Raw genomic sequence first — 23,226 nt, 5'->3', positions numbered from 1 at the left:
TTAATTAACTGGAGGCATTGAACCATTGATCATACTCTTGAATGCTGGGGAATGATCGAGAACATTCAAGTTATTGTGTGAACCAGCCATACCAAAGAAAGCATGCCAGATCCACAGATTTTTCGATACAACGGCCTCCAATATGAGGGTATGTTTATGGCTTCTTCCCGTGTGCTTGCCATGCCATGCTGTGGGGTAGTTCTTCCATTCCCAATGCATACAATCTATAGAGCCAAACATACCTGGAAAACCTCTCTCTTCTCCTTCTCGAAGCAGACGTGCAATGTCATCTGCATTTGGTGAGCGTTGGTACTGCTCCGCATACATAGCAATTATAGCATCACAAAACTTCTTCAAGCTTTCGATCGCAATGCGCTCAGAAATCTTTATATACTCGTCACAAAGATTAGCTGAAATTCCATATGCGAGTATACGGATTGCAGCAATCATTTTCTGGATGAACCATTCGTCATATGTTGTAACACCGTTTAAAATGCAAAGAAACAACTCTCGTCGCATCCAAAACCTTCTACGAAATATGTTTGGTGGATAAATCAGATTTTCAGCAAAGAAATGTCGGAATAGCCGTTGTGCTGCCTCCTCTTGATTACGTTTAATATACTTTCTCTTACGAGGTTGAAAGAATGCCCGCACCCTATCAGGCGATAATAATCTGCTCACATCGTTCATCCTTTTTCGATGGATTTCAAAAATATCTTCCCCATCTGAATCTGACGAATTCAATGGAGAAATAGACTCAGAGACGGATATATCTCGTGTGATACCCCTCGGATCCGAGACACGGGTTGATCAGGCCCAAGCCCAAACCCGAAGGAAATATCAAACAATTAATATGTAATACGAACACAGATGACAAAATGAATTTGATAAATAAAGTTTAAGCTGAAAGAAAAGTAAATATAAAAACCTTTAATATTAAATATACTTAAATCCCAATAATTCAAAACCTCCGTAAGTTAACAACTCGGGAATCCATCTCCAGTGGACCCCTAAAACCAAATTGAAATGAAAGTAAACTGAAGATAAAATCCAAATCAAATATCTGGAAAGAAGTCCTACATCGTCGGTAAAATGGAAGATCTTCTCTGCCCAGCACGAACAAGCTCAAGCCTGGAACTGACGTACACCTGGAAAATAAGAGTGGGTCAGGCTCATGAACAAGTTCTAACCTACTACAATCCAAACAGAGACTCGATACGCATATACACTCTAACCAACTCAACAATAACTATATAAGTCGTGTATATATATATATATATATATATATATATATATCCATACTAAGGGACATTTACTGGACTACAGTAGGGGTCTCAACCTGAATAGAAGGCAATATGCGAAAACGCACCCAAAGGTGGGCATGAGTACCTAGACCTAATAGGGTACACCCCAATCTACTATAGCCAGCTACGCATCTACTGCATATACGCACCCTAACCAACGAGTCTGAGACTCAAGCTCCTCTCGTGGTATCATAAACATATATTTAAAATTCGTTCATAACAATCCGTAATAAATCTAGTAAGTCGTTCAGCTTATTCAACTGCACAGACTTAACCTAGATAACCAGTAATCCAGCTAGTCATTCAGCTTGTGCAGCTTCTTTGACTTAGCCTAAATATAAGTAGGATTTATTTTTAATCCATTCCCTTATTCCGTATAGGTAGGATATAGCAATTTTGAGCCAAATCCAAACCTAATATGTCACCGTCCCATACCGGTGCATACAATCCAATCCATCCGGCAGTTAATAGAATAAATAAAAATATAACTATCAACCAATCCATACATTCCACAATTGACAATAAAACATTAAGTACAAATATCAATTATTCCATATTAAGCATGATAAAATAATTGTCAATTAACAAGCTTAATCCATACTACTCTGGAAGGTCCACTAATTGATATTACAAGTTATACATGTAAACCAATTAATTCTAATCAACCATAATAGAATATAAATGTTCACAGGTTTATTTTTAGTAATTCTGGAACATGACTAACCGTAAATCATCACTAAGAATTTTAATACCAAAGATTAAATATCTTGCAGTTCCTCCCATGCAAACTGTAAACCAACTTAGGCCCAAATAAGCATACTAAGCCATTTAAATCCACACGCTTATTTTATAACATTGGGATAGGTTTAATTGAGAATTTTATTACTAAGAATTGCTATTCTAAGTGTTAAGCAATTCTGCATCCTTTCATAACAAAAACACAGTAAACTGATTAATTAAGCATTGTCCACTGTCGCACTAAAACAAGGTTGTTTTATTTTGCATAAATCTTCTCTCAAGGATTTTAATCAAGCTTAGACCACCACTAAACACCTCAGTATAGCTTCCAACATAAACTGAAAATCCCAAAATCCAAGTTTTGTAGCCCACACAGTCGCAGAAAAATTAAAAAAATGCACACCCGAGGGAAGAGCCTGCTCCACCAAAAGAAGAGCCTGCTCTTCCCATCTTGGAGCCGGCTCTACTAGAAGAAGAGCCTGCTCCAAGACCCCTAGAGCCGGCTCTACTTAAAAGTAGAGCCTGCTCTTCGTCCGGAAGAGCCTGCTCTTTAAAACAGTAAGCCATCTCTCTCTCTGTTCTTCATCATTTTCAATTCCGGTGAGTTTCTGATGAACTGACCTTCATACCTAGGGTTCCTAAGTGTTTAAATCAGGTTCCAACTTATTCCAGAATTCACTAAATTCATTGTTCAGTTACTAAAATTAATTAAAACATGAATTTTGCATCAAGAGTTTAATACGAGCAGTTTAAGCATTTCGGAGCATCGACTGTTGTAGCAAATCAAACTTGCAACCTAAATTAATTCTAGTGCTTCCCAACATGTTATAGAACTAATTAAAATCATTACTCATCAGTTTACACGAATTAAACAGAGGTTACACAAGGAAGAAATTAAAACAAACAATACACACGTTTCAACTACAATCAGTTTTAAAACAACATAGGTACAAGAAATCCAGTTTAATTTTAATCCTTAACAGTTCCCTGGAATTGTGTTAGACATGCAAAGAACACGAGGCAATGGGAAGGAGTGAGGATTAGAACTTGCCTTTAGGTCTCAGTTTGAAACCTTGCACCGTTGCTTCCTAAATTCTCCGGCGAACTCCGACTACTGTAAGCCTTCCTCTGTTCTCTCTCTCTGCCTCCACCGACGTGTTTAAGTTCTAAAACCCTAAGTAAATCTTAATGTATATATTTATAGGAGTAAGGTTACCCTAATTCTAGTCCTAATACTAGACAGGAAACTAAGTCGGCTAAAGAAAAATAAAACAAAACCCTAAGTTCAATTAACAAAAAATAGAAAAATAAAATACAATTCAATAACTAATTAATTAATTCACAAACCACCACTAAATAAATAAAAACAAATAAAGTCACACTTAATCAACAAATTCACAACTAAATAAATAAAAAAAAACACAATTTAAATAACTAATTAATTAATTCACAAACCACCACTAAATAAATAAAAACAAATAAAGTCACACTTAATCAACAAATTCACAACTAAATAAATAAAAACACAATTTCAATAATTAAATAAATTCCAGAACTATCCTTGTTAAATTAGGGGTATTACATCTCGTGACGATGAAGCCACTGTTTTTTTGTATAAGAAATATGAAGACTCAAAGAATAGAGAATGGGCTTGAGAATGTAAAGAAGTGGACTTGATAATTGAAAGAAGATAGAATTGAAAAAAAGATAGAATGAGTGGTTTATATAGAAATTGAAATAACAAATAATAAATTTGAGAATGCAAAGAAGTGGATTTCATAATTGAAAGAAGATAGAATGAGTGCTATATATAGAAATTGAAATATAGCCGTTGCAAATATAGCCGTTAAGAAGAAAACAAAAAATTATTAAATTTAAATTCAAAATTTTGATTTTATTTTTAAATTAAATTAATAAAATAATAAATAGAGAATGAGATAATTGAGTTCCACACCATGGAACATATGCATAAAAAAAAAAAAAGTAGAGCATTATATCATTATTTTTTAACTTACGTGGCACCCTATTTTTTAAAAAATTCATAGATTACTTGTGTTGGCCATATCACTTGCGCTAAGGGACATAGGGAATAGTAAGTTTCATGTATGGCGGGCTATTTATTAGTTACCAAAGAAGCACCAACATGAGGTCACTTTATGGACACATGTCCCATATTTTACGGACATGTCTAAAATTTTAAAAAATCTTTTATTAATTTAAAAATGTTTCCCATACCAAATCCTTAACCACAACACACTTCGCCAACCCATCTTAGTACCTTCTAACAATATTGAAAACAATAATTCAAATTTCCAAAAGGCTTGGGTTTGATTGGTTGATATCATGTATATTTTTTCTAAATCTAGTGAATATCTATCTTGAGATATCCCAAACCTTTTTTTATAGAGTTTGGTTCGATTTGTTGAACAATCTAGTCGCACTTGCAGAATATTGGGTGCACAAGAAAGCCTTGGGATATTACACGTTGCCTCTCATTTCTTTTCTTTTCTTTTTTCTTTGTCACCATATAATATATATTATTTGTTCTAATCCGTCTATTTCCTTTATTTCAATCTAAGCACCGTTAAAACATTTTCATATCTACTCCAAGCCCTTTAACTTTCTTATTTTATATTTTATACCCACTCAAATTAAATTCAAAAGGTGCTCCAAAGATTTATAATTTGCCCCCATTGACTCAAAAAAACATATAGAAAGAATATTATATTTGAGTGACCAAATTGAGGACTCCTCTCCATCAAGAAATGAAATTTGCATCTATAATTTTTTTTCGGTCAGAAAGTGTCAAAAACAATGTTGATTTAATGTTCGAGGGTGTAATTTCTTTACAGCTGCAAACCATTGTCTCCTAACAGTGTAAACTAAAGTTAAAATCAATTAACACTGTCCATTTGTTTAATTATGACATTGTCCCTAGCTGCATTTCACCCATAATGCTGGAAATATTATTATTATTGTTATTATTTTTTTTTTCTAGTGGTCTGATACTCTTATTAGATCAGGTAGTCAATTAAAATTTGGAAACCTGATGTACCATAGTTTATATTTTGTATTAAATAATTAAAGCCTGCATACCAAACATATAGATTAAGAAATATTTGAACTATGATTCATACTTAATATTCAGACTTAGCGACCGGACTCAAAAAAAATTTCAAAGAATTATAATTTATAAATCAAAAGATTTTTATTCTTTTAAGCTACTGTTTATACTTATTTTGACCAAAACACAAATGTTTCTTTCGATTTTTAGTCATTCTTCGCCCATTTGTCCTAGTGGCTGGAAAAATAAATAAATAATTGTCCTAGTGCTGTATATAAAATCAAATGACTAGCAAGGATATAAAATTGGACCAGTTGGGTGACAACTTTGTGATGTCTAAACGTGTTTCTTTAATTTGCTAATTATATATAATTGAAGTATAAATTGGTTATGTAAATTGATATGCTGCAAAAACAAAGTATATATATGTGTGTGTGTATTGTGCATAACTGCTGTAAGAAATGGGACTTAATAAACAATGATTGTGATTAATTTCAGATTTTTCTTTCATTTTTTAAGAGATAAATATGGTATAGCATAATGAATTTTGTGTACTGAATGGGATAGGTGTTAGGGTGCAAATCCTACAATTCATTTCATGCAAACCAATGAAATTGGACTAGTTGAAACACACTTGTCCAAATTTCAACTGTTATAAGATTAAATCCACTTATAATTTGATCTAATTTAACATGGGAAATTGCAAGGCATCTTTCATTTTTATTTATTTATTTTATTTTTTATTTTTAAAACAGTGCTTTGCTGTAGTACGGAAACAAATAAAATCATCATTTTGATACTTCTGATTTTAGCCTTTGTTTTAGAAGCACTTCGGTATTATTTAAATAACAACAAACGTTACCAAACATGTTTCGTAGTTTTTGCTTACACTACACTAGTAAAAGTAAAAAATACGAAATAAAAGTATTAACAAAACAGGCCTTAAGATGTTCATTTGGTGTGTCTCCATTAATAAGATAAAAAATAATATCAGCATGCAACAAATGTGACAACAAATTTTCTTTAGTGATGTGTATTTAATTATTTATATATTTCTTATAGGAGTGTTTTTTATACTTGACTCAAATTAAAAATGACGTAATAAAGGACAGAGAGGAAGAGAGTGTGTAATAAATTCGTTAAAAGGTGGGAGAGAGAGAAACTTTAATGATGGGTATTTATATATCGGCCTCACGACCTTCTAATTAAAGGTTCCGTCTTACTTATATAAACTTTGCTGGCAACAGTTGACTATCAGTTGTCTATTTTGATTGGCTAAAATCAATCAATGTGCGTGGGGTTATTTATTTTTTTCTTTTATTATCTTGTTTTGAGAGAAGAGAGTTTTGACTTAACTTATTAGTGCGTTTTTTCCTTCCTAGTCATTGCATTTTTTTTTTTTTTTTAATCATCGCCACCAAACTCAATCCAATAGAATTTTTTTTTTTTCCCCTCATCATCACCAAACTCAGTCAATTGAAACTGTTGGACTTATTCAGATTATATATATATATATATATAATTGCAAGAACAATCTGTTCACAAGTTTTTTTTTTTCCTCATCATCACTAAACTCAGTCAATAAAAATTGTTGGACTGATTCAGATTCTATATATAGAACTATATATATATAAATATATATATAGACACATACACATGAATTTTTGGGAAGCATATCTATATATACATATGTATATATATACAATTGCAATTTTTTTTTTCGTTATCATCACCAAACTCAGTCAATAGAAATTGTTGGACTGATTCATATATGTATTATGAATATATATAGAATGATATATATATATATATATATATATATAATTGGAAGAACAATCTGTTCATAAGGGAATTGATTCAGATTTTATAAATAATTGCATCTATTCATATGTTTGGTGATGATGAGGAAGGAAAAAAAAGAAAAGAAAGTGCAATGACATATTAAAGGAAAGAAGTTCAGTAAGTTAAAACTCTCTTTCCAAGATGTGTCTCTTAAAACAAGAGAATTAAATAATAAAAAAAATGACTCTTCACGTTTACTTATATTATTCAAATAGAAAAATGATATTTTTGACTATGTTCTGATCACCTATAAGGAAAAAACATAGAGTTCCACAATTCCTCCATCACTGGTGGCCCACTTTCTTTAAAATTCACCATAGCGTTGTTACTCTACCATCAGCGACACCTATTCATTCAAATTTTATTTTATTTTATTATTATTATTTTTTTTCGTTCATCACTCATCACTATGGATATAGAGAGAGACCTACTTTATGGGACAACAAATTTGTTTCTGGGGGAGGTGTTAGCATGGTGATTGGGACTCCATAATTACATCATAACGTTGCTTAACCCACAAAGTAAAGAAAGGCCCAAAAAAAAAAAAAAAAAAAAAAAAAAGCCCCTTCTAACAAGAATGTTCTTGTCCCTGTTATGTGGTTATGAGTGAGTATTGCGTTGCGACTTTGGGAAAAGAGAGTGAGTGTCCATTTGAGATTCTATGATAAATGAATCTGTGTGTATTTGGTATTCTAAGAAAAAAAAGATGAAAATTGAATGTGTGTGTTTGGGATGGTACGAACGAAAGACGAATTTGATGAAAATTGAATGTGTGTATTTGGGATCGTACAAACAGAAGACGAATTTGAGTATTGTTGGGAGTTCTTCGGCAAATCTTGCTGGATCACCTGTGGTTGGATTAATGAAATGACCACCGTGTTTTGTAACCAAAGTAGTTTTTTAAACCCCCATTCGATGCCTTCACAAGATCTAACGGTGGAGAAAGCAAAACTTGAGAACAGTGATATTTGCATACGTGGCAATCTAAGTATAGAGTCGATTATAACTCCTTTTTTTTTTTAAGTCCAACTAAATAGCAGTACTCATTCAAATATAACACACGAATTACTACAAGTTACGCCTGGGAAGTCCTCTTGTTGCACCCCTTTTTAAAGATTGAACATTTGTTTTTCTTCTGCCTTATTTCCATCTATATTTGGAAAATTTCACCGCTTAGACTTGATTTTGTATCTGATACTCCATCCTCTTTTGCTGAATGGTGGTTGGCTTTAGTTGATCACTGGAAGTTTAAGGCAGAGGGAATGGATTTTCTGGCATTGGTGGTTTGTTGTTGCTGGGGTATTTGGAAAGCTCGAAATAAGTGTGTGTTTGATGATGAGTGGTGGGATTCCTACCAAGTTGTTGATGTGGCGTGTTCTCAGTTTTGGGAGTATAAAGAAGTCTCATCTGCCATTTCCTCCGTTCTTTGTTCCGGATCCTCTACTTTTGAATCTCCCCAATTCTTTTCATCTCCTTCTCGTTGCTGCCTCTGAGGGTGGATATGGTTAAATGTAATGTTGATGCGTTTTTTCTCACTTCTTCCCAGATGGGGGGTGGTGATGCTGTCTTCCATAATGCTATGGGCCATATTTTACAGGTGGTGATTTTTTCTCCTTTCCCTGTTGTTAGTGCCACGATTGCAGAAACTATAAGTCTTAGAAAATCGGTTCTTTGGTCTCTCTCCTTTTTATATCTTTATGTTTGGTTTGAATGCGATTCTTTGTGTTGGGGCACAACGGAAGCAAAAGAAAGAAAGAAAAACAATAATTCAAACCACAACACAAGATATATACGTGGTTCACCCAAAATTAGGGTTACATCCACGGATGAGAAGAGATTCGCTATATATGTAGAGATATTACAATAGTAGAGAATTTCAACACCGGATCACGCACACAAACTCTTGACTGAGTTCTCCGTGTACTCCATGAGACTCCCTCTCGCCATCAGTGTTCACTCGTAACTCACCTTTACCATCAACGTACTCCCTCATGAAGCTACATCTCTCTCAACTCATAGCTCTCAACAATAGCCTAAGTGTCTATTTATAGAGTCACATACCCAATTCCTTTGTGGACAAAGATTACAATTTCTTAGAGCCCAATTCACGCCTCTATAAGAAATTACCATAAAAATACACTCTAAAATAGAAACTAATAATAATGGGAATTTGAGACACAATTCCTAACAATTTCCACCTTGGCTCAAATTCTATTACGTCAATCATTGCTTCTCATGTCAATTGAATCTAGACAACTCTCTGCAACTTCAATCTTCTTGATCTTATTGCAGAACTCGGAGTATCCCCATTATACGTTACTCAATCAGTCAAAACCCCAAGGCTCCACCTTGATTACTTAAGCTCCATGCCGTGTAACCAAGCCGATTGACTCCACCTACAACTGAAGCACATTGTAGCACATGTTGAGACTTTTTGTGTTTTCTGGATATCCTTCACCTTTGGCTCTGATACCAGTTGTTGGGACACAACAGAAGCAAAAGAAAAAAAGGAAAACAACAATTCAAATCACAACACAAGATATATATGTAGTTCATCCAAAATTTATAGAGTCCCAAACTTGTCCTACAAGAACTTGCCTTTTGTAGAATCCAAAACCAATAAGGAAATTAAATCAGATTAGGAAACTAAATTTTCCTTAAACCAATAAGGAAGTCAAATCAGATTAGGAAACTAAATTTTCCCTAACAGATTAGGAAACTGAATTTTCCCTAAAATTCAGTACTCTTGAAGTTTCCATATAATTTAATCTTCCTAAAAATCTTCCACCTAATCAGACTCCACAAAAACCACAACAATCTCCCATTTGGAGGTTGGAGCACTTGTAAACCCATTACATCTTCTTCTCATGCATGTCCCATACATGTCGGTGCGCGCTTCTTTCTGTCTTCAAGCTAGAAGACCAACTGAAGCTGCGCACAACTTTAGTTTCTCCATGGTCACTGTCTTGGTCAACATGTCAGCCAGATTCTTGGTGCCAAGTATTTTCTTAAGTGTCAACACCCCATCTTCTAACAAAGATCTGATAAAGTGATACCGAAGTCCTATATGTTTGGTCCTTGAATGAAATGCTGAATTCTTTGCCAGATGTATCGCACTCTGACTATCACTGTGTAAAACATTCTTCACCTGTTCGAATCCTAACTCTGTTAACAAACCTTGTAACCAAATCATCTCCTTGCTGGCCTCTGTCATCGCCACATACTCTGCCTCTGTAGTAGATAACGCTACAATCCTCTGTATTTGCGAAACCCAACTAACTGTAGTTGTACCCACCATGAACACATACCCGGTAGTATTTCTTCTGTGGTCCACCTCACCAGCAAAGTTTGAATCTACAAAACCATATAGCTTCACTTCACCCCTTTTAAAACATAGGCATCTGTCTGTGGTACCCCGTAGATATCTCAATATCCACTTTACTGCTTCCCAGTGTAGCTTGCTCGGATCCTTCATGAACCTGCTTACTACTCCCACTGCATATGTAATGTCTGGTCTTGTGCATACCATGGCATACATCAAACTTCCAATGGCTGAGGCATATGGAATTTTAGCCATGAAGTTTTTCTCATCTTCTATCTTCGGACACTGATCTTGAGATAAGCGGAAGTGATTAGCTAAGGGAGTACTCACCGCCTTAGCATTATTCATGTTGAACCTCTTCAGAACCCGTTAAACGTACTCAGCCTGAGACAACTGCAGCTAATCCTCATCCCAAGAATTTGCTTCGCTGCACCAAGATCCTTCATCTCGAATTCACTAGACAACTGCTTCTTCAATTTGCTGATTTCTTCAAAATCAAATCCTGCTACTAACATGTCATCAAAATATAGTAGAAGGATAATAAAACTTGACTTAAACTTCTTGAAGTAGCAGTAATGGTCAGCGTTTCACTTGTTGTAGCCATGTCGCTTCATAAAACCATCAAACTTCTTGTACCACTGCCTCGGGGCTTGCTTCAAACCATATAAGCTTTTCTTCAACTTGCACACTAGTTTCTTTTTCCCTTTGACTGAGAAACCCTTCGGTTGTTGCATATAAATCTCCTCCTCAAGGTCACCATGGAGGAAAACAGTTTTGACATCTAACTGCTCGAGGTGCAACACTTCTGCTGCAACAATGCTAAGAACTGAGCGAATGGTACTTAGTTTCACAACCGGGGAAAAAATGTCTGTGTAGTCAATGCCTTACTTTTGCTGAAAGCCTTTAACCACCATTCTCGCATTATATCTCTTGGAACCATCATGTTCCTCTTTCACCTTGTACACCTATTTGTTGTGAAGAGCTTTCTTCCCCATGGGCAACTTGGATAGTTCCCATATTTTGTTAGAGATAAGGGACTTCATCTCATCTTCTATTACAAGCTCCCACTTGCTAGCATCTTCAACTTGATATGCTTCATCATAACATTCAAGCTCACCATCGTCTGCGAGCAACATATAATCCAAATATTTCCTATTCGGTATATGAGGTCGCGTAGACCTTTTGGGTGCAGGCATAAGAGTTGGAATTTGCGGTGAACTATGCTCTGTGAGTTCTGGCCAAGAACCCTCATCTGTCTGCTCGGCATCAATGCTCTCTGGATCATCATCCAACTCAACAAACTCAGGCTTACTCTGTACAGGACTAGTTAATTGTGCTACATCTCTATCCTTGTACATCACCTTCTCGTTGAAAATCACATCTCTACTTCTGATGATTTTCTTGTTCTGATTATCCCAGAATCGATAACCAAACTCATCTCCGCCATACCCAACGAAGATGCATTTTAGTGACTTAGGGTCGAGCTTTCCCCTAGCATGGTCACTAATATGCACAGAACAACCAAAAACTTTCAACCATGAAAGATTTACCTCTTTGCCACTCTATACCTCTTCTGGTATTCGATGCTCCAAAGGCACCGATGGTCCATAATTAATTAGGTAGGATGCTATATTGACTGCTTCTGCCCAAAACTGTTTAGGTAGACCCGAATGTATGCGCATGCTTCTGGCTCTTTTTGTCAATGTTCGATTCATCCGTTCTGCCACCCCATTCTGCTGTGGGGTTCCTTGCACAGTCCTCTCTAATTTGATCCCATTATCAAAACAGAACTTTTTGAACAGTGTCTTCATACTCACCACCATTGTCTGATCTCAACCTCTTGATCTCCAAACCTATCTTATTCTCCACCACGGCCTTCCACTTCTTGAACACATTAAATACCTCAGATTTGTGCATCAAAAAATAAACCCATACCTTCCTCGTGTGATCATCAATAAAAGTCACGAAGTAGGATTTTTCGCCAATGGATGAAATAGTGGTTGACCCCCAAACATCTGTGTGAATTAACTCAAGTTTCTCCTTTCTGAGATCTCTGCCACTCTTCTTGAAACTGACCCTCTTCTGCTTGCCCATCACGCAACTCTTACAGAAGTCAATATCAATTGCCTATATGCCTGGTAGTTTCCCCTTTGAGTGCATAATCTTGAGCCCCCTTTCACTCATGTGACCTAGTTTTTGGTGCCAAAGGTTGTGATCTTCTCTATTTTCTACAACTGCTATAGACCCACAAGCACTGGTAGTTGTATAGAGAGTGCCAGATTTCTTACCACGTGCGATGGTCATAGCGCCTCTGGAAACTTTCCACGAGTCTCTATTGAAGGTTGTTACAAAACCTTCATCTGACAATTGTCCTACCGAAATCAGATTATTCCTCAAGTTAGGGATGTGTCTCACATCCTTTAATTTCCAAGCTAACCCATTTAACTTGATTTGCACTTCACCTTTGCCAATGACGTTGCAAGGCTGATCATCACCAAGATATACCTTACCAAGGTTACTCGGTTCATAGCTATTAAATAGCTCTTTGTTTGAGGTGCCATGAAACGATGCGCCAGAATCTAAAACCCATGACTCCACCTTGCTCTCCAAAGAGCATATCAATGCATCATCTGATTCTTCTAAGACAAAGTTTGCTTCAGTTTTTCTTTCGGTTCCCTTCTTTGGAAGTCTGCAATCAACACAGTAATGTTCCTTCTTTCCACAATTCCAACACTCAACGTCATTGAGATATGTGGAATTCCTAAAATTTTGAGACTGTGTTATTTCATTCCTTGACTTGGATCTGCCTCTTTTCTATTACTGTTGCCCTTCTTCTTGTTTGAACCCTTGCCTTTGCTTTCAACATTCAACGCCGAACCACTGGTGGAAACCCCTGTTGTTTGCTTTCTAATTTCTTTAGTCGAAATCATGCTCACAACTTCATCAAACTTCAACTTGGTCTTCCCTGCAGAGCTACTGATCGCTGTAACTGTGCCACTCTAACTCTCGGGTAACTGCCCTAGAATTAGCAGTGCTCGAACCTCGTCTTTGAAGTCGATATCAACAGACTCTAATTGCCTAACTATCTCGTTGAACGCATTTAAATGTTCGTTGAACTTACCACCTTCGACCATCTTCATGTTGAACAACTTCTTAATCAAGTGCACCTTGTTCGCTGCGAAAGGCTGTTCATACATACTAGAAAGGGCTGCCATGAGAGACTTCGTCGTCTTCTCGTTCTTGATATTGAAGGCGACTGATTTTGACAATGTCAATCTGACGGTGCCAAGAGCCTTCCTATCAAGTAATTCCCATTCTGTATCCTTTATACCCCTGGCTTCTCTCCCAAAGGTTGATACACATTTTTCTGAAACAAGAGGTCTTTTATTTGCATCTTCCAGAAACTGAAGTTTGTGCCATCGAACTTCTCGATCATGGATGTGGATGTCTTATCTTCTGATGCCATTACTCGCACTCGAATGGACAGATCTGATCAAAAAACTTTTAGAATTTCGTCAAACACCTTCTGTGCCCTAGGTTTTCAACCAAAGGCTCTGATACCAGTTGTTGGGGCATAGCGGAAGCAAAAGAAAGAAAGAAAAACAACAATTCAAACCACAACACAAGATATATACGTGGTTCACCCAAAATTAGGGTTACATCCACGGATGAGAAGAGATTCGCTATATATGTAGAGATAGTACAATAGTAGAGAATTTCAACACCGGACCACGCACACAAACTCTTGACCGAGTTCACAATCAACTGGATTTGATACCAATTGTTGTGGCGGAAACGTGTAACAATTATTGTATACTTTATTAGGGTTGGTTTTGATCGAGATGGTCTACTTAATGGTTTTCAGAGGTCTGGTAGAGAGAACTTGCTCGTAGGGTTTAACCCATAATTTATTTTTCAGGTTATTAGAAGTTCTAGTCTCGAAGTTGAGGATCCGCAGCTGGAAGACTATCATTCATCTATTCTGCTTGTGTACTTTTATAGTTGATTGGATTATTGGATAATATTTTAAGGGGTCCTTAAGTTACGGGATTCTCGAGTTGTAATTGTTAGAGAATTATTAATTAATAAAATATTTATTTATTAGTTTTCTTCAGCGAATTATTTATTCTTTATTATTCATCTTTGTATTCTGTGCTTATTTAAATACTTTAATTGTTTTGATATCCCCTGGTTTTGTGCGCGGACTTGATCAACACGTGTTCCAAAATCAGAGGGTATCACATAAAATCTATGCAAACCCTCCATTTGCCATTCTTCTTTTGAACTACCACCACGTTGGATAGCCATTGTGGGTAGTACACCTTTCGGATGAAACCTGCTTGAAGTAATTTATTTACCTTTTCAGCTATAATTTGGTTGCGCTCTGGAGCAAACCTTCTGTGCTTCTGCTTGACTGGTTTGTATGCTAGATCCACCTTCAGGCTATGGTATGAGACTGAAGGATCGATCCCCACCATGTCTGAATGCTCCCAAGCAAATGCATCTGCATTTCGTCGAATGACTTTAATTAATGCTTCTTTTTCTTCTGCTGTGGCGGAAGAACCCATGTAGGTGATTTTCTGTGGATCGCAGATGATTACCTCGACAGCTTCCAGAGACTCCTCGGTAGGCTTTTCCGTTTCGGCCTCATCCTCTGCTCTTAGATACTTGGGCAGAGGATTCTGTAATTGCTATTTGGATTTGCTTCCCGGAGGTGTGATCGGTTGGGACTGTTTCACTACCTTCTTTGTCTCATTTTGTGTTAACATATAGCACTCTTTGGCAGCTACTTGATCTCCCCTGAGGTCTATGACCTCTTTCCCGTCTGGAGACAAATATCGCATCACCTGGTGAAGGGTAGATGGAACTCCGTTCATTTGGTGGATCCAACCTCTTCCCATAATAAGATTATAGGAAGGGTGGATTTCTGTTAAGACAAAGTTTTCCTTCAGTCCTTTTTGCCGCAGTTACGGATAAGTCAATCATCCCAAGGGGATCCACTTTTATACCATTGAACCCCATCAACGGGCTGGAGGTGGGCCAAATTGATGATGACGGGATCTCTAGTTGTTCAAAGACCGCCTTTGTGATGATATTGGCACTACTCCCTGGGTCTATCAAAACCTTCTTAATCATGCAATTCACCACCAGGAGATTGATGACCAACGGATCTTCGTGGGGAAGTTGAACTCTGGATAGAACTCTATCGCCGAACCCGATGTTGATGCTTCCCGAGGCAATAGTGTTTACCAAGAATAGCCTCCTAAGCTTATGGGTTGTTCTTAGTCGGGATCTATAAACCTCCTCTGACTCCTGATCATCTTCCGATCTTCTATGTATCGCATGGATGACCTTCACTTGATTACCTTCGACTCTCTGAGAATTGACCTCCCGAGGCTTCACGTACTCCTTTGTTATAAGGTAATCTGCCAATTCACCCCTCAGTATCATGTTTTCCACCTGTCGCCTAAGGGATCTTCAATCATTGGTCGTATGCCCATAATCTCTGTGGTAAACGCAGTGCTTAGTCTTGTCTCTCTGTTCCAATGCTTGCCTTATTGGCTGAGGGGCTGCAAACTTCATTTTGTTCTCCTGGAATAACCGAACCAAGGTTGTGCGAAGGGGCGTGATTCTTTCTTCTGTCCTTTGCCCTTTTTTGGGTATTTGAATGGCTGGTGCCGAAGTGTGCTGGCTTCTTCGGCTTTTTGAGCTTAAAACCTTTTCCTGAGGCTTGTTCTCTACCATGATAAGGGTGGCATGTTGAGCTCGGTGGGCCATATTCTCCTCTAGTCGGATGTAGATCTGTGCTCTGGCATTGAGAGTCTGCATGTCCGGAGGAGAATACTTAACCAAGGACGTATGAAACTTGGTTCCCTGAATCATTGCAAGTTTGAATGTTTCTATTGCGGTAGCAAGGTGGCAATCTGCTATTTCCGAAGCTTCCATATTGAATCTAGACAAGAAGTCTTCTAACGTTTCGCCCTTCTTTTGCCTTATAGTAAAAAGGCTAGCAATACTCTTCTTTTGCTTCTTATTACCGCAATAATGCGTCAGGAATATAGCGCATAGAGTTTCGTAATCCAGAATAGACTTGTGCGGCCTATTCCTGAACAACTCCAGCTCAGCCCCAGTTAGACTGGTCGGGAAGACTTTGCACATTCATGGGTCATTGTGATCATCCAGAGCCATCTTTTGCGCGTAGTGATCTAAGTACCGGGAAGGATCTCCTGTACCATCAAACTGGGTAAAGGAAGGCATAGTGAATTTCTTGGGTCTCTCGACGAGGTACACATCGTCAGTGAATGGAGTCTTCACGAGAGAGTTCCTATTTTCCCTGGCCATCTTTGCGGGCATTTGAACTCTCAAGAGTCTCTTCTCATCAAAGACATCCTTTACTCCTGCACCATCTGAAACACCATTAGACCATAGCGTGAGTTTACGGCTGGATTCGGCCTGTTCATCATGCGTGCGATAAGGAAGATTGTCCGAAGCTACCGTCTCGGATTTGGCCCTTTGGTCTTGCTGAACTTCCGTGGGCCAAATTTCACCAATCCGAGCCCCATTGACCTGAGGATCGTTTTGATTGGGAGGAGGCGCAGCTCCGTTAACTGGTGGTGGCCAAACTTTATTGGGCCGAACCTCATTGCCTTGAGGCTCGTTTTGGTTGGGAAGAGGCGCAGCCCTGCCAACTAGTGGTGGCTGAGATGTCAACTGTGCCATAGCCGTTTGAAGGGTGTCGTTCTACTGTTAAAGCAATGCAATTTGGGCTACGCTAGCTTCATTCACCTGACGCAGCGTTTCGAACTGGTGCAAGATCTCTTCTCGCATCTTTTGCATCAACTCCATCTGTTGATCTGCTGCCATTAATTCTCCGTTCGACATTCCGGATCGTGGAAACAAAAACAACTTGAAACAAAAAGTGGGAGTATCTTTCTACATGCTTCCCATAGACGGTGCCAAAGTGTAGGTGCAAAATTTCTTTCTATTATAATAAATAAAAAGAAAAATACAACTCACTCAAAAACAAGCAACAATAAAACTCAAAATAAGTATATAATGCTTGATGATTTTATTGGAGGTCTAAGCCTCTATTTATAATAAATACAGTTGTGGAATTTTGGTAGGATTCGCATGGCTTGTCCTTCAATTCATTCCATATATGATTTTCTTTACATCTATAATCCTTTCCTTTCTACAATTCTTTCTATGTTGAATTTTCCTTGTATAGAACTTGCTCTCTTTTGTGATTCCATGGCTTAGCAGGACATGACTTCCCTTTACCAAGATTGGGCTGAACGTGGGCTTGCCCCGACGATTCAGCTGATGGGCCTGGAGTTCGCCCTTGGTATAACGGGTTGTTGCTGTCTGGGCTTAGAAATTGGGCCAGGTGGCTTGGGTCTACAATCGATGTAGGAACCAAGGCCTTGTCTGGGCTTGCTCTGGACTGGGCTGATCTGATTTGGGCTTGGTACCGATTGGGTCATTGTGGTATCTGAATTAATTTTGTAGTGTGACGACGTGGATGATTATTACTGGAAGGGGGATTTTTTCCCTCCACACCTATATTTTAGTTTGGCAGAAGCAATAACAATATCTATATTTTGTATTATATTTGGCAAAATATTTGACAAAGCTATATTTTGACAGCCCATTTAACACCATTGGAGAGCCTATGTTAAACCCACCTGCTATATTTTGAAATTGGCAGCCCATTGGAGTTGATTTTATGTGTTGAATTTTGTGGTTTAAATTGAGGTTACCCATTACATCACTCCCTACATCATCACCTTGCCAGCCAAATATGTGTGATGAACAAGAGTTCTTAGTCACCAAAAATGCGTGGTCACCGAGTTGAAGCAAGCCTTATTACTTTGATCAACACATTGTTTTGGTGACCCATTTTTTAGCTATAAATAGCCCTGCTCTCCATTGTGTTGAAGCATCCAACAATTGAGTGTGAATTTGCTCAGTAAAGAAAAGTAAAGTATAACAGTTTGTGTGTAATTGAGTTTTGGGTGTGAGCTACTTAGTCTTTATATCTCGTTATTTCTATAGTGAAATATTGATCTGTCTTCTCCCTGTAGACGTAGACATAACCGAACCACGTAAATCCTTATCTCGTTTGTATATACGTTATTTAATTTTTTCTTATTATTTATATTTCTCTTTATTTTCATAAACTCCTATTCGATCCTTATTTTATATCATCATGTCATCAATTAACTCATAGGTGACACGGAAGGTTATATATAGGATGCCCATGACAAATAGTATATAATATAACTATAGGATAACAATCTAGATATAGAGGTCAGCAAGGGCAAAAACGTACTCTTAATTTCATGTTTTAAGCATTGGACACAAAGTGTGAATCATTGCTTGAAGGATTACCGACGTTAAAAGGAACATCTTCTGGTTAGTTGGGTATGCTTGTCGCAACCATATAGAACAGTGAAGAAATGTGCAACTAAATGTGCAATATATAAGTATAGGGAGAGCTAATGTAGGATTATATATAGGATGCAAAGTGCAATTATGTAATAACAATCTAGATACATAGGTCAGCAAGAGCAATATTAGAAAAAAGAAAATTTAACATAATAAATTGTACAGTCGATTAGAGAGGATAAACAAACACAAAATTATAAAAAAATGAGAAACAAATTGAGCGCATATATCTATACATTAAAAGAATAAATAAATATGTTGGTTCACGCCATTGAATTGGTTTATCAAACCAAAATTTTGCAAGATAAATCTTGCATGATGTGATTATACAATGGAATGGAATTCTCACAATTCCAACGGCAACAATATATAGGAATAAAACAAATGAATAAATTAGGAGCCAATGAAAACATTACTCAGTCTGGTCTATGTGGAGTTTATGTGCTAGAAGGGTATGTATGGAAATTTAATGTTTGATGTTACAATTATTTTTCTTTTTCACAATGTGGTGGTGTATATTTCCAAATATATGTCCAACTTTTCTCTTCTCCCAGTCAATTATTAATTTTTATTGCGCCAAGCAGTATACATTCAATAACATTTTCAAGATAAGAATGCAATTACTCCATTCTAAAGAAACAATTTTGTATGGCTCCAACAGAAAAGATGGATAGAGTAAACAAGAATACCAAGAACTATGCGAAATAAATAGTATATAATTTAAAGTAAAAAAAAAAAAAATTAAAAACAAACATGCTTCTAAATACTACCATACCATAGATTTGCTGGTACACGTTAGCATACCCAAAAGAAAAGAAGGGCTTGGTTCATGTTTTCTTCATTGCTGAGGTGGGACAATTCAGATAGAAGGCAGTTGAATCTTCAAATCATAATTAAAAATTGGAATGATGGTGTAATCTTCCAAGTCGAAGATACCCAAATCATGAGAGTTTTGGGGGAATTCAGCATCAGGACAAGTGAAGTAAATACAATTCTTGGCCAAAGCAGGGAAATCAGAGGTAGAGAGAGAGACAGAGTCATTAATACCGACAAATAATGCCGTGTCGCCTAAGCTTGGCCAGAGTAGCCACTCCTTGTTAACAAAGTCTAACTTATACACATCAAATAGAAAGGTCTTTCTTGGGACGGGTTGCAAAACGGTAGTTTCCATTGTCACCAATAGAGTGATCAGAAGAGTACCTAACAACCATCAACAAGTCCCCCGAAGACTCCACTAGATAATGATCACGGGCTTGCGTTGGTGTTGGTCCATTGTGGGGTGTTGGTCCAAACGAGGTAAATGTGAAATGATAAGAGTATTCTTCGGAGAGGCTGGGTTGCGGAGATCCCAAGCTTCTACAAGATCATAATCCGTGGACGGGGCATAAAAATTTTGGTCCTTGCTGAAATATATGAGATCTTTGTATGACTCTGCTGGTCCATCTAAGGCAGTCCATGCAGTGTCCCCAATTCTGCAGAAGGCCAGTTCGGATTCCCGGTAGCCTTGGATGGCCATCACAGTGCACTCAGAGGAATATTTGTTAGTATTGTTGATGTCTTCACTATGATGATTGGAAGGGAATGGGGCCGGAGCTGAAGACAAAACAATCTTCTTAAAGAAAAGCTCTGCATTCAGATATTGAGATGACATAGGCGAGAACCGACTCCAAATCGTGAACTCGTTAACAATATTAGCATTATTTATGGATGACGATGAAGAAGAGGAAGGAGAAGAAGGGGTGTGAAAATTGGAATTGTAGCGGACACATGAGACGATAGAAGGGAGGGTTTGGATAGGAGGGAGGGGGAGGTAGGGAGATAAGAGTGGATGAATGGGTTGAAAAGGTAGAGAGAGCAATTGCGAGGGTGGATAAAGGCGAGCCCGCCACGAGACGAACCGAATCAGATGGCCTCGTCCGGAGGTAGTATTTCCCTTTGCCATGGAAGCATCAGCCTAAGATTCTTCCTCATCTTCACCACTTTCTTCTCACCAAGGCTAAAGAACTGGTAGTAATCCCTCTCCTCCTTCATTCTTACAAGCTTGTACCTTTTGCGTTGAGCAACCAAACCAGACCCAGCAGGTAGCATCAGGCACGGTGCTAATCCAACAGGGAGGGGTCCTCGTGCTTCCTCTTTCTCAACTACTACTACAGAAGAAGAGAAACAACATTGGTTCAACGAAAAGGTTGCACCTTTTCTCAATACTCCCACTGATCTGCCTCCAACACAAAGAAAATACTCCGATGATCGGACGGGAGAGATAAAACCACCACCGCCACATGCGGAGTGGTGAAATTTGGCCGCCGAATTGGAACATTCGGACCATGTTTTTAGTATAGACCGGCGGCAATGCAGCATCCGATCGCCACAACTCCTCCAATTAGCCATATCTCTCTTCTCCTCGACGGCGATTTCACTTGTTCTTTTCTTTTCTATCTAAACAAAACCTAATTACTTCTCCGCAATTTCACTTATTATTCTATTTCTTTTTTTTTTTTCCTTGGAAATTGAGTAAATAAATAAATACCTTACAAAACCAAAATCAAAGCTATAAACATCGCGTGAATGAGGTTGGGCTCCATGACTCCTGTTTTTAAATTTTGACAATTTAGATTTGTTATGTTATCATTTTTAAAGAGTTAAATCATTATTTTCAAAAATTAGGTTAGCACTTTAAATTATCTAAATTTTTATTATTTTATTTCGCTCTAAAAAAATATTAACATTTTGTAACTGCTATATTATGGTTTAATGTATTTATTGTACATATGTGTTTTTTTATAAAAAAACTTCAATTTTTAAGAAATAACCAAAAAAAAAAAAAAAAAAAAAAAAATTTTTTTTTGATCAATATAGCTTAACCACTTTAATTGCAATACTTGTGTAAAAAAAAAAAATAAAATAAATAAATGAATTTGTCCTTTTTATTGACTTTTTTTGTGTAGAAAAAATAAAATAAAATAAAATAATAATTTTGTCATTTTTAATGACTTTTTTTTTTGTGTCCAAAAAATACCTTTTAGGCATTGTTTTGTATAATCCAATGAGTGTCTTAATGTCTCTTTGCTTCTAGTTGAGTGGGAAAAAAAAACTAATAGAAGTCAAAAAAAATTTAAATTGGGTTCAGTTAGCGGAAAAGAAGAAAAGACATCAGTGGACCTGCTCTTACATGCATTAATATAGAAAATATTTATGTTGCATTAAATGAAATGTAATACAAGTGATAATGGAATGAAATGAAATTGAATGACTATTATCATTCTCATTCTATTGTTTAGTTGTAAATATGAAATATGTATAAATGTAATGATAATAATCATTCTAGTTTTTAGTTGGATCAATTTAAAATTTATAATGTAATAAATTTCAAATTGAGTTATCCAAATTATCCTTTTTAGTAATAACTAAATTAAATTAAATTAACAAAATGACATTATTTTATAATTCTTTATAAATAAATGATGGCAGTGACGTTGGTGGTGGATGATGATGACAATGGTGGTGTAAGTGATGTTGTTGGAAGGCGGCGGTGGTAACAATGATGGAAGGCGACGGTGGTGGTGGAAGGCGATAGTGGTGTTTAGACCACTCAACGGGTTGGAATTGGATCGGATTTGGCCTGATTCGATTCAAATCTTATAAGTATTTTACTCAATTCGATTCGATCCGATAAAAGTGTAATTTTTTTTTAATAAAAAATTAATGTCAAAAGAAAATAAAAAACAATGATTAGAAAAAAAAAAAATAATAATCATTTACGCTTTGTAAATAAATAAATATTATGACATTATTAATATGTATATTAGGAGATTTATTAGTATGAGAGTAAGAACACCACACTATTATATATAAGAGTATCTAATATAAATTTCATAGGAGTATTATATATTTAAAATATATATATTTAATCTGATTGGATTATTATCGGATTTGATTAGAATAAATTCATATCCGATTTGTTAAGGAATCCGATTATCAAATTCAAATTATAATTGGATTATCGAATTTGTTGTTCAATCCATATCTAAGTAATCTGATCAAAATTCGATCCATTGACAGGTGTAGTAGTGTTGGTGGAAACGGTGGCGGTAGTGTGGTGGTGGTGGTGGTGATGAAAGGAGACAGTGGTGTAGGTGGACACTAATGGAGGTGACTGTGGTGGTGGCGGAAGGCAGTGGCAGTGATGGAAGGTAGTGGCGGTGGTGGAAGGCGATGACAGTGGCTGTGGTGAAAGTCAGTGGCGGTGGAAGGCGATAGTGGTGGCGGTGGAAAACGGAAGTGGTGGCGGTCGAGAAAGGCAGTGGCGCTGGTGAAAGGCGGTGGCGAAGGTGGTAAAAGGTGATAACAATGGCGATGGTGGAAAGCAGTGGGCGGTGATGAAAGTCGGTGGTGGTGGTGGTGGAAGGCGGTGGTGGGAGGCGAAAGTGGTGGCGGTGATGGAAGGTTGTGACAGTCAAGAAAGGCAGTAGCGTTGGTAAAAAGCGGTGGCGGTGGCGGTGGCGGTGGTG

At 37.1% G+C, this 23,226-nt stretch overlaps 2 protein-coding genes across 2 annotated transcripts; both read right to left on the bottom strand.

Moving 5' to 3' along the window:
- On the bottom strand, positions 1-690 carry LOC132314717 (uncharacterized). The gene has a single exon (XM_059813541.1). It carries the CDS (start codon positions 688-690, stop codon positions 1-3), a length of 690 nt encoding a protein of 229 aa, XP_059669524.1.
- Positions 691-15,748: 15,058 nt separating this feature from the next.
- LOC132314716 (uncharacterized) lies at positions 15,749-16,429 on the bottom strand. The gene has a single exon (XM_059813540.1). It carries the CDS (start codon positions 16,427-16,429, stop codon positions 15,749-15,751), a length of 681 nt encoding a protein of 226 aa, XP_059669523.1.
- Between the last annotated feature and the right edge of the window lie 6,797 nt (positions 16,430-23,226).

This window comes from Cornus florida, unplaced genomic scaffold, assembly GCF_030987335.1.
Source record: "Cornus florida cultivar Cherokee Brave unplaced genomic scaffold, ASM3098733v1 CherokeeBrave_3.0.0_Hap2_Chr06, whole genome shotgun sequence".
Lineage (NCBI taxonomy): Eukaryota > Viridiplantae > Streptophyta > Magnoliopsida > Cornales > Cornaceae > Cornus > Cornus florida.
Note: the sequence above shows the minus strand (reverse complement) of the source record. Positions and strands in the feature narration are given on the sequence as shown.